The sequence below is a fragment of the Zootoca vivipara genome, chromosome 4 (genome assembly GCF_963506605.1).
Source record: "Zootoca vivipara chromosome 4, rZooViv1.1, whole genome shotgun sequence".
Lineage (NCBI taxonomy): Eukaryota > Metazoa > Chordata > Lepidosauria > Squamata > Lacertidae > Zootoca > Zootoca vivipara.
Window position 1 is genome coordinate 71102212 of NC_083279.1, and position 12423 is coordinate 71114634.

A 12423-nucleotide genomic window follows, 5' to 3' on the forward strand; every position below is an offset into this window, starting at 1 on the left:
CAAAAGGTTGGACTAACTCATATTCCCACAATGGCACATAATATCTAGGTTCATATAAACCTGTGCAGTCCCTTATGTGTCAGGCCATTGGGCCATCCTTTGAGTCCACAACAAACACTGTACCAATTATGATTCTCTATGTTCTCAGGCAGAGATCTTCCCAAGCTCCAGTCCCCACAGTGGGGTGGGGGGATCCGCTACACATTACAATTTGGACCCAAGGCCTCTAGCTTTTGATCTTTACAATAAAACCACTGTTCAGAGATGTAGCTCTAGTATTCTATTCCATGTTACACAAGCCATATCTAATTATCACTGGTCCCTATATTGCTTGTAAGAACTCTAAATCCATAGTGAAGCAAAATGATTTGGCAGTATAGAGTTACTGAGTCAAACCTGGCAAATCAGGACTGTTAAAGGACTTCAGTAGTAGGGGGGAGTGGCCAACATTTTTAATGCTTAGCATAAACGAAAATAATAAATAGGGAGGGGGAGGAAAAATTGGTACCTTTCCCATGGAAGTTGAATCATTCATGTAAGGCTTCCACACTGAACCATCATCGCTGTAGAGGATGGAAAATGTCTTCACATACATTTCACTGTACATTGATTTAGCTCCTTGTGTTATGATGCCTGTTATCTTCTTAGGTTGAAGGAGATCAATCTGCAGCCATTGTTGGTTGTTGTTGGACTGTAAAATTAATGAGAACAATAATAACACTGAGTTATGCAAGTTCACTGGTGAATGTGCAATACATGCAAATCTTTAACTGAGTTCTACAGAAGTGCACAGGGTTACTGAACACTGGGCGAAGACTCTAAAATAGGCAAGTGTTTAGGATCCTTCCATGTATTCTTTATTTAATTACATGTATTAGTTGACCTACAATCAAAATAATTTGTGAAGTGGAAGTAAATCAAAGAAAATAAAACATAGCTGTTAAAAGAATTTAAAGCTAAATAACCAACACTTCATTCAAGCACAATTCCATATATGTCTGCTCAGAAGTAAGTCCTATTAAGCTCAGTATTCCAGGGTTAAATGTGTATGCTAATCAAGGATATCATCTGCAGGCATTACAGCTGCTGATCCTGTGTACGCTGGAGTAGATCCAATGACTTCAAGCTACAGGTATTATTTTTTTAACGGAGTTCTTTCACTAGTGCCAGCGCTAACTTCTTTCCACTTTTTTTGGTTGTTTTCTTTATATGCTATTTTAATATGATGGTTAGCTTGTATGCCACCCTGATTATTTCATTTTTACTCTACTTTTACATTATTAAAAAATAAACAACTGCAGAAGCTTCGGTTTTGCAGCGTTCATTGTTACCTTTGCTTGCCAGGCATTCATCTTCCCTTTGAGATTGAGGCGGGCAAGAGATGGCTCCCATGAACCCAACCAAGTCTTCTTATAAGAAGAGGCTGTAATTTGCACATTCTTGATAGCCACACTTTCCATTCCCAATGGCATAAAGCAATCTATCATAAAAAATATGGACACATCCTGGTTAGATCTCCTAAGCAACAGTATGGTTTACAGCAAAGATGTACACAAAGAAAGGCCTCAGCTGCAGGGTCCAGGTCTTACCTTCTGTATCACAACCCAGGAGTTCCATACGAAGAGTCGGCCTGTTATAGAACTTGGTTGGATACACCCTAATATACCTAGCAACAACAGGAGGATCAATGAGGTTTTCTTTTATGCCATGGGCATCTGAATTGCCTTCAAAAACCTAATGGAAACAAAAGAGCTCTGTAAGTAACTCTGCGGTATTTGTTAATAGATGCACTTCCAGTGAAGTATCTCATGTATATTTTCTTACATGGATTCTGCCCATTTCTATACAATTGCTCGGGCTAAAAAAGATGGACTATAATAGCCCTGAACCAGTTTTTATTCCAATTAACCATGCATAATAAATGGTGGCTCTCTAGGTGGGGATGCGTTTCAGAAGATGCACCCAGCCAGTTCAGTGGGGATTGGATGCATAGCTGCCAAGTTTTCGCTTTTCTCGCGAGGAAGCCTATTCAGCATAAGGGAAAATCCCTGTAAAAAAGGGATAACTTGGCAGCTATGATTGGATGAGAATTGCAATATGAATGGCGATACACATGTTAATGGACATTTATATCCTCATTGGCTACATGTGAAAAAAGTTACTTTCATGTGGTCATATATGTTTAGTACGAGCATATAGTATTCATATAATTTTAGCATTTATATTCTCATATTTATCTATTATTACGTTTACATTCCACCTTTCCTTCCAGGAGCTCAAGGTGGCATACCTGGTTCTCTGTCTCACTGTGATTTTTAAATTTTTATTTATTTCTATACTGCTACGTTATTTTTAAAAAATCAATGTGGTTTACAGTATATGCAATAAGACATGTAAAAATTTAAAATCAGAGACCATCAACTAGCTTTTTCTTAATTACCTGCATAAGACTAGCAGCACAGAAAAGTTTTCAACAGGCATTTCAAAAGGTTGAAACTAAAGGTGCCTGCTGAATCCCTATTGGTAGAGCATTCCACAGGACTAGGCTGACCATACTAAAGGATCTATTTCAGGCATCCCCAGACTTCGGCACTCCAGATGTTTTGGACTACAATTCCCATCTTCCCTAACCACTGGTCCTGATAGCTAGGGATCATGGGAGTTGTAGGCCCAAACATCTGGAGGGCCGCAGTTTGGGGATGCCTGCTATTTCATGTTGATGTCAAATGAGCCTTGCCATCTCAAGTGATGCTCCTGAAGATGATCTCAGTGATCAAGCTGGGATATTAGGGTTTAGGCAATCCCTATGGTACTCTAGACCTAAATTAAAGCAAGGACCTTGAAGCTGACTCCGTAGTAGATGCACAGCCAGTGCAGATATTTTAACAACAGTGTTGCATAATATATTATTATTATCATTATTACCACCCATCTTCCAACACACATAAAAATAATAATACATTAATAGTATTATAGTAACAATCAGATCCTTTAAAAAATTCACAATAACTTTAAAATAAACAATTTTCATAAAATAAAGCAATATTCAACAATCCTTTAGAATCCAATAGTAAACAGTAAAATTAAACATCAGCAAATAATAATTTAACAGTCTGCACTTATCAATTACAATAAAGAATTACTATTCTATAATCAGATTAGTACTGTAGCAAAGCAGGTCTCTTATAAAGGCTCCCGGGACTGGAGGATGGGGCAAGGCAGGTGGAAAAGCCATTCCCTGCAGAACGTGTATTATCCCTTGAGCAAAAACTTCAATGCCTGCTGCCTATTTTTTTTCAAGTGGAAAACAGGGACAAGTACAGTAAAGATACACACCTTCTGTGCCCCTAAGTGATTCCCTTTAAAAGCAACCCATTTTCTTCCATCTTTGCTGTAGGCAATGACGTACTCCATTGTATACAAGGAACGCATTAACCGCTTGGCTCCTTGGGTCTGAATGCCTGTGATTAGAACCTGGTTTTCTAGGTCCACCTATACAGAAGCAAAACAGTAGATCCATATAAGTGCAGTTTCATTGGAAAGGTATCCTCTTTGTGAGGAAGACAAGTGTGTTTTTGCCACATGCACACATAAAACTCCATGGTATATGACTAGTTCTATGTGTATGCTGTGACTCAGCCAGTTTATTTTTATTTTTCAATGTTCATTTTTTAATATAATATGCAGCTTTATTGTCTGTCTGTCTGTCTGTCTTTCTGTCTGTCTGTCTTTCTGTCATGTTATATTAGTGTTGAGAAAATATTTAAATCAGCCATTTCAAAAATTGTTCTTGGGCTCCATGTACTCCATGTAACCAGCTGGCAACTGCCAGGCTTATTGATTCCATACAAGTGACGGTAAGATAAAATGACTCCTTTCTCTTTCCCCATACAATTCCCTCTGAAAATGTAAGACCCCTCTAGATGTCCTTTTCATTATGTGTTCATGATGATTTGCACTCATCAGGGCCACTGGGAGTGGGTTTGGGCCACAATGGAAAAATATTTTCAGGCCCCACAGCAAGGACAGACCAGCTAAAAATCTCTACACAGAATATATAATAAATGTGTGGTCTCATTTTTATATTAATAATAAGTATGATAATATTCATAGCTGTTGAGAATATTAAGATCCCAATCACTAATAATAATACAAGCAGTCACATAATCGTTGCAGAACTAATCATACACTGTAAACATTAAACTTGAATGTGTAACACAATGCAATCTGTATCACAAAACAACTTTGTTGTATTCACACAGTGTTCACTTATGAAAGCATATTAATGTGACTGTGCATAATAAGATGAGAGATCGCTGTCATACTGTCAAAGTGCAGTAGCGAATGTTTGTATTGAGTCGGAAATGCTCAGTTTGCGGCACATGTTCTCAAGCGATTTTATAATGTATGTCAAAAACAACTGATAGATAATGATGATGCTGAGAAAGACAAAAATATATGCAAGATAGTTAGGATCTGGGGCCCCTTTCATACTGTGAGTTCTGGTATAATGAGAGAAAATTTCACCACATTCTCCACACCATGCATTATCTTATAGACCTCTGTTATGCCCCACCCCTCGCTCCACTTTTTATTTAACCTGAAAAGGCCCAATTGTTGTCACCTCTTCTCATAGGGGAGTTGTTCCAGCTCCTTAATCATATTGCATGCTCTATTCTGAACATTTCCCAACATTTTCCATTTTTGAGGTGAACTTTACACAGTTACAAGAGAAGTTTAATAAATCGATCCTACTCTGTTTCAAGTACAACAATGTTCTTTGGCCTGCAACTTTATCCATCAGACTATTCCAGAAGTTCAAAGCTTAAGGACCTTCTGATGTCTAGTCTATTGGTTCTTTTACCCACACAGGCCATCATACCTTCAACTCAGCATTTCCTTTTTAAGCTAAAAAAAGAAAAGCAAGCTATTTTAAATCAAGTTACTTCAAATCTATACTCTGTTTCTGTGATCAAATCATACCTGGATCCAAGGATGTTCACTTTCATTCTTCCCAACGCTCCAAGCATTGTATTTTCCATCATTATTTAATCTTGCCAGTTTAGGCTCCCAGTATCCTGGGTAAGACCCAATAGAAAATGTATTGCAAAAGGAAATTGAAAAGTTTAAATGATGCCAGTTTTCAGAACAATTGTTTTAAAAAAGCAGTTTAGTGGTTGTAAACTATATTATTAACAATAAATAAAAGCTATTGAATCTCATTACAAACTACAATAGGCTACCACATTCTAACCCAACAGAACAGCCAAGGTCTTTACCATCCTTTTTTGCATGCTCCTTGCGTTTTTGATGGAAACACGTTTGAACTGACTGATTCATTCATGACAAGAATGGACATGATACTAAACATTATCAATAATACATTGGCAATCTCTAAACAAAATAGTGAGTGAGAATTTTAAAAAAAAAACAACACCTGCTCTTAGGAACAGTCTAGAACTTGCTAAAACAAACACATTCTAATGCATTTCAAAAGAAAAATTTGCTGTTGTTAATTCATCACCAGCAGGGCAAGTCTTAGGTTGAGATGGCCTTTTCAGAACCAATTTATAGCCCAGGTCTTTGCTTGCTGAACCAAACACCATAACAAACTACACTGAATGGCTGAGAAACTGACCTGTCAAATTAGAGCAGCCAGAGGCAAGCATTATATATTTTCATTTTGCAATATGTGGCAAATATTTATATAATATATTAATTGTGGACTATGATATGAAACTAACAAATATGGGAAAAAATGGGGCAATAATTATAATATATCATAAGAGTCTGTACAAATGCCAGGACAATTCACAATTGTTTGTACAGTATTTGGAAAAATTGTGTTGTTGTAGATGTAATATAGTAAATATTACAATATTGTAATATTTATAAATATTGTAAATAAAAACATTTAAACAAACACATTATATTCAGTATGTTATATTGCATGCCTACTAGTTAGTATATTACCCTTTTGTGCTGTCAATTTTGGTACCATGAATGATAATTTATGTCTACCACCATGGGGAAAAATGGAAGAGTGTTAATGTTGGGCCACTACAGAACGTGGGTGTTCATTAAAGCAGTAGTCTATTGTGTAGTGGTTCCATTGCTAGAGGCTAGAATTTAAAGTATATCACTTGCAAAGAGGCAAAACATATTCAACTTAACGACTTAAATTCCTTCACTTTGAAATTTAACTTACCTATGTAGTTCGAAGCACTGATCTGTGAGTCTTTTATAATGCCACTTGCTAGACCCATGGGCAGCTTGCATCCTATTGAAAGGGACCAAACATGTTAACCCTCCCTAAATTTTGGTGTTAGGCAGAACAATCCTATACCCTAGGTTACACCTGGGGGTGAGATGGAGATGCACCATTGCAACATCTTGTGTGCACTTAGTCTGGGATGGGAAGGAAAAAATACACAGCCAGACTTTTTTTTAAAAAAAGCATAAAAATGGCAGACATGATCCCTGTTGAAGTTCAAGCTACGTGCAGCTTTGCAAGTGAGCAATTAGTGATTTGACTACAGGCTAGGGAGACAGAGCACGGGAGAAATTTGCCTGGAGATAAGAGGTCCTTGTAACAGCTTGGTGATTGGCTGAGGTCTCTCATATAGGCAGCATGACCTATGACATTGTTTGGCTAGTTAGGAGTATTCTGGAGTGCTTGGAGAGTGATGAAGTTTGTGTCTGTATATAGTAACTTGTATATAGCTTGTGAGTTAACTGCCGTATTTACCATAATAAACTACAAAATCAAGTTACTAGTTGTCAGCTTTGTTCCTGATTGTTGTCCTGACTGAGCAGTCTAGATCGTTGCCTAGGAAAAGCTGCACTACTCTGCTAAGTTGTGCATCATTGAAGAAGTTCAGAGGTGAAGAGACTAGTTCTAGCAGCATGCAAAAGGACTTCAGAAAGTGATACACAGGCTTTGGAGTTTTAACAATCCCAGCATCCCTGGAAACTCTGCCAGTACCCACCAATCAGGGCCTGTCCCAGTGACAATGGGTGGCATCCAACAAAGTTTTCGTCAGAATAGACTCACTGAAATTAATAGGCCTGAGTAAGCCATCTTGATTAATTTCAGTGCATCTACTCTGAGCTGCACTAGTTGGACCAGTACTGTATTGGATACAAAACAATGCTCAATTTACTTGCAATAGCTTGAAGTCCCACTGCACACACACTGCTTCCCAACCATGCAATGGCACTTATGTGCCTTGTTTTGTGAGGTTCAATATGGTTAAACTCTGTTACCTGTATCTATAACAGTAAAGGAGGCTTGCATTCCTGCTTCCTGATATTCACCGACTTCTGTTTTTAAAAGCCACGTGCCAGCTCCTGACGGTTTCATTTCAACAGTACCAAATGAACCTTAAAAGCAGAAAGAAAATACATGCACATTTTTGTTAAACATGTCTAAACTGCAAATGTGGTCAGAAGATGAGTAGAGCAGTATTATATTAAACCAAAGCCTACTCTGTTTTTTATGATTCTGCACTAACGGGAATTAGATCAGGTGCAAGGTTCCTGAACTTTCACAGACATCCAGTTGTTTTTGTTTTTTTTTTTGTTGTTGTTGCTCATGGTTAAATCATATTCAGCTTTAGACTGCCAGCTATGTATTCTCGTGCTATATTTTCACTGCATACGTTGGGATTTCTGATAAAAATCAATAAAGCAGAGCAGATCTGTAGACAATAACATTTTCTCTTTGCATACTAACTTGTATTCAACCCAGTTTGCAAAGAGAAATGCTTCGCCCGCTGTCAAGGTGATCGCAGGTGATTGACAGGTGGTTGGTGCCTGCTCACCTGTCAAAGTGGCCCATGGTGATGGGGAATATTAGGATCCAGACTACCAGGTGGATCCAGTTCGTCACCCCTCTTCTTATATAACATAAAGGAGTTAGCCAGTGCATCTCAGAAGGCTAATGGAAGCAAAGTGGATTCTATTGCAATAATTTCTCAACCATTTACCATGGAAATTAGGGGTTGTTTATATGCTGACATGGACTGGGTCATTTGCCATTCTTTTTTAAACAATCATATATTTTTATTCACATTGATATAACTACTTAAGAATTCTTCATTCCAACATCATAGAGAAGAGCATTTAATTTTCTGACAACAATATATGGATCCATCTGATTATATTTACCAGGAAGAAGAGGGTAGACACCAAGCTGATGATCTTCCATTCCCTGTTCTGTGAATGTCTGACCATGGAAATTAACAACATGAATGTCTTTTGGCCCACCCATGTTTAGCAAATGCCAGTGGACCTTCTCATCCTTAAACATCCGCAACCCCTGAAGGTGGTATGAAACCCCATTAATAGCTGAAAGAAAAAGAACATGTGATCAGAGATTAAGAAACAGCACACATATCCTTCTGTGGTTGTTGTTGTTTTTAAACGTTTTGATGCATAACTGCAATTTCTATAACTACTTACGGTAGTTCTACTTACAGTCTATAACTACTTAGTTCTACTTGCAATTTCTATAACTTCCTAGTAACTACTTGCAGTCCCATGGACTGCAAGAAGATAAAACCTATCCATTCTTAAGGAAATCAGCCCCGAGTGCTCACTGGAAGGACAGATCCTAAAGCTGAGGCTCCAATACTTTGGCCACCTCGTGAGAAGAGAAGACTCCCTGGAAAAGACTCTGATGTTGGGAAAGATTGAGGGCACTAGGAGAAGGGGACGACAGAGGACGAGATGGCTGGACAGTGTTCTCGAAGCTACGAACATGAGTTTGACCAAGCTGTGGGAGGCAGTGGAAGAAAGGAGTGCCTGGCGTGCTCTGGTCCATGGGGTCATGAAGAGTCGGACATGACTAAACAACTAAACAACAACAACTTAGTTCTTCAAAGCCTTGACATAGAAGAGTATTTCAGCTCCGTGGTTTAATTAAGATAGTATCATCATAGCATGCAGTAGTAACCTGGAAATCTAATAGACTTGTGGCCACATTGGATAATTTGTTTTTTGCTGTCACCAGGGGCGGCATGTCCTGTTTCAGTTCTTTCTCTGAAGCTGCAGAAGCCTCTAATCCAAATAGTCCCCACCACCACCACTTGAAGTTGCTAATAGGAAATGAAAATTTACAGGCACAACCATCCAAACTGGGACATGGCAACTTGCTGGTTTTACAAGACAACAATTATGTTGGAAGTTCTAATCACAGAATTACAACACATAGTTGGTGCCTATTTTCTCATTGGGGGCATCACCTTCAAAGAATGCATTCAGGAACTATGCTCCTGACCACCTGCTATTTTCAAGGGCTTTAGCAAAAGTTAGCTTTACAAATGTCAGGTTAGATGTGGAAAATAAAAATGGATGTAATCCAGTCAGCACTAAATACCTCAAGCCCTTCCCGTTTCAATGGAAAGGAGTTAAATATAAGCTCAAATCCAAGTAAGTTAAAACTTTTTAACTTTTGCTCATTAGTGCCCACTGATGGGATAAACAATGGCCTTGAGGAATATCTCTGCTTTTCTACCTAGTTAAACTTTATTTAAATAGAAAAATTCAATTTGAAAGGGAGAGTAAGGATGCAGTGTTAAGTTTGAAGAATAAAGAGAAAACTGACTTGCGTATTATGATGGAGGTTAATGATATTTTTCTGTTAACAAAATATTAACAGAATACATTAACATGTATCAAGAGGTGGCCTTGGAATGAAACAGGAAAATATTTGAAGCAAAAATAAGATCAGATGAGTTTGATATTAGTTCAATGGAATACCTGTAGTCAATAGCAGGACTGGTTGTGCTAAAACAATTTGAGACCTCTGATTGTAAATCTACTCTATTCGAACTCTTATCAGGAATATGGGTGACAACACAGAGAGAAAAATCTCATGCAAGTGTTTTGTGTCTGCAAAATGTTAACATTCAGAAAACATCCCTATCATTTTTCTTCAATATAGTCATAGTTATTATTCGTCATCACTAGGGATCTTAAAATAGACAAAGGAAAACATCTATACCAGGAAATTTATGGTGCCTTTTTGCTCCGGAAATTCTCTCAACATGAGTCTTTTTTTTATATTTATTGAAGTACCAGCTTTTCTCCTCATCAAAGACCATAAAAAGCAGGACAAATTCTCTCATGTCCTTTGGCTTGCTATACTTGTCAAGCATTCCTTTTTGACAGACCAAGACTGGTCCAATCAAGCCAGAGTGAATATCTTTTTCCTACAAAACAATGACAGGAAAGAGGTTCCAAAATTAGTTTCTCAGGTAAATGAATTGCTGCTCTTGTGGTTTATTTGAAAGCATCAGTTTACTCCATTCTGATGCAGATATATTAATATGTAATAAATTTAAACTGTTTACATTCTGAATTTTAAATTGCTGTAACCTGCCCTGGGACCAGCTTGTGAAAGGCAGATAATAAATTAAATCGTTATTAGTAATTCATGAATGTTATAACACCGCCATTTCCACACACACCCATTTAATACACAGGGAGTCTCAAATCCAAAATATATCTGAAAAGCAAAAGGCATACAAATTTGGAAGCCAAATTTGCCAACATGTTCTTCATTACTGTTGAAAGAATTCATTTCCCTTTTCACTCAGAGGATTCCACAGAAGTATTACTGCCTTAAAAAAAAGTAAAAAACTTTCTGTATTAGATTGCCTTACCGGGTTTACAGCAGAGTAGTAGGCCCAGGATCTACATGTTCTCTGATTTTCTGGAGGTCCTGACCGTTGGGTCGCATGCCAGACGTAAGTATAGGTGCCATTTGGCAGGATTGCATCATCCTCTTTAAACCATTTTGGAGACTGGTCATCATAGCTTCTACCCTCAGAAGACTTCTCATAATAAAGCCCATGGGCATGGAGAGAATATGGCCTGGAGGCCAGATTTTTAAAGTGAATCTATAATAATAATAATAATAATAATAATAATAATAATAATAATAATAATGTGATAAAATCTCAAATATTAAAAAACTTCCCCAAATAGGGCTGCCTTCAGATGTCTTCTAAAAGTTAGATAATTGTTTACAGTCAGACCTTGGAAGTCAAACGGAATCCGTTCTGGAAGTCCGTTCGACTTCCAAAACGTTCAGAAACCAAAGTGCGGCTTCTGATTGGCTGCAGGAAGTTCCTGCAGCCAATCAGAAGCTGCGGAAGCCCCGCCGAATGTTCAGGTTCCAAAGAACATTCGCAAACTGGAACATTCGCATTGCGCCACTAGAGTCAATGGGCGAGCCAGGCCTGCTCCAGATATGGCTGGACTCCAAAAGCCATTCATCCCTGACTATTGGCCATACTGACTGGGGCTGATGGAAGTTAAACAACATCTGAGAGGCATATCACATATTCCCACCCCCCATGCTATAAGAAGTTCATGCAAGATTGTTGCATTCAGAGCACATTGGTGAGTATTGTTCAGGCTGCATTCAAAAGGCTTCAGATTTATTATATACTAGCTGGCCCGGCCACACATTGCTGTGGCTCAGTCTGTTAAATGGAGCCTCAGAGTCCCCCCTTCAGATTCCCTCTCCTTCAGAATCCCCCTGTTTTATGTGTGTTCTGTTTACACAGGTGCATCCCTGTGACTCCCGTCCCGATCCGACCCATGACCCATCCCGGCCCCTCCTCCCCCCCACCCATCCCTGTGATTGGCCCCTCCCTGTCCCAACCCATGACCTATCTCGCCCCCTCCTCCCCCCACCCCCCACCCAGGCAAGCCCCCACCTCCACTTGACACAGTTTGGAAAGCCAAGCCGAGATGCTGTGGAGATGGAAGTTTTCCTAGGTGCAGTACCAGTGCATCCGTCGCTAGAGGGCACTGTTTTGCAACCTCTCCTGTGCTGCCAGCATGCACTTTCGTCTGATTTGTGAGTTCTGGAACACATGGGTTTTACCTGGCCCAGGTGTGACACCTGTTTTTGAAAACGGTATGGGGTCACTCGCGTAGTCACATTTGACTTTGTGTCAAAATTTGAACGCAATCAGTCAAACGGTTTTGTTGAACATTGGAGACGAACCAACATACCCAGTCAACATTTATATATAGATAGATATTTATGCTTCTATTTTCATTAGTAATGTCCATTCCTGAACTCAGCCACAAGAAGACACATGGTCTTTTAAGGAATTTATTTATCTATTTTAACACACTCAAACCAAAATAAAATCCATTTTTTATTTTGAAGTTATTAAAAATGAAAAAAGAATGCCCCCAGTTATTCAAAGACTGAGAACATGAACTTACTTGGATGACATCCTCCACCTCAGCTCTAATGACAGGACCAAGGATGCCAAGGTGTTCCTCATATTCCCCTCCAGCTTCCGGTGTCCTAAAAGTTTCGTCTTGATAACTTCGGAAAATCACTTTTTTGTACCCTGTCCTGGCTTGGCCACTTTTCACTGTACTGAGGACATGGAA

The 12423-nt window shown here is 38.8% G+C and overlaps 1 protein-coding gene across 1 annotated transcript in view; it reads right to left on the bottom strand.

Moving 5' to 3' along the window:
* Nucleotides 1-12423, bottom strand: part of F5 (coagulation factor V) — a 38013-nt gene that overhangs the window by 2249 nt on the left and 23341 nt on the right. The window contains exons 14-24 of the mRNA XM_035115560.2: nucleotides 12250-12409; nucleotides 10668-10904; nucleotides 10007-10214; nucleotides 8170-8349; nucleotides 7267-7383; nucleotides 6209-6280; nucleotides 4984-5078; nucleotides 3337-3492; nucleotides 1590-1734; nucleotides 1332-1480; nucleotides 509-691 (exon numbers count right to left, since the gene is read on the bottom strand). Of these exons, the coding sequence (XP_034971451.2) occupies nucleotides 509-691; nucleotides 1332-1480; nucleotides 1590-1734; nucleotides 3337-3492; nucleotides 4984-5078; nucleotides 6209-6280; nucleotides 7267-7383; nucleotides 8170-8349; nucleotides 10007-10214; nucleotides 10668-10904; nucleotides 12250-12409 (1702 nt within the window). The remainder of the gene's footprint in view (nucleotides 1-508; nucleotides 692-1331; nucleotides 1481-1589; nucleotides 1735-3336; nucleotides 3493-4983; nucleotides 5079-6208; nucleotides 6281-7266; nucleotides 7384-8169; nucleotides 8350-10006; nucleotides 10215-10667; nucleotides 10905-12249; nucleotides 12410-12423) is intronic.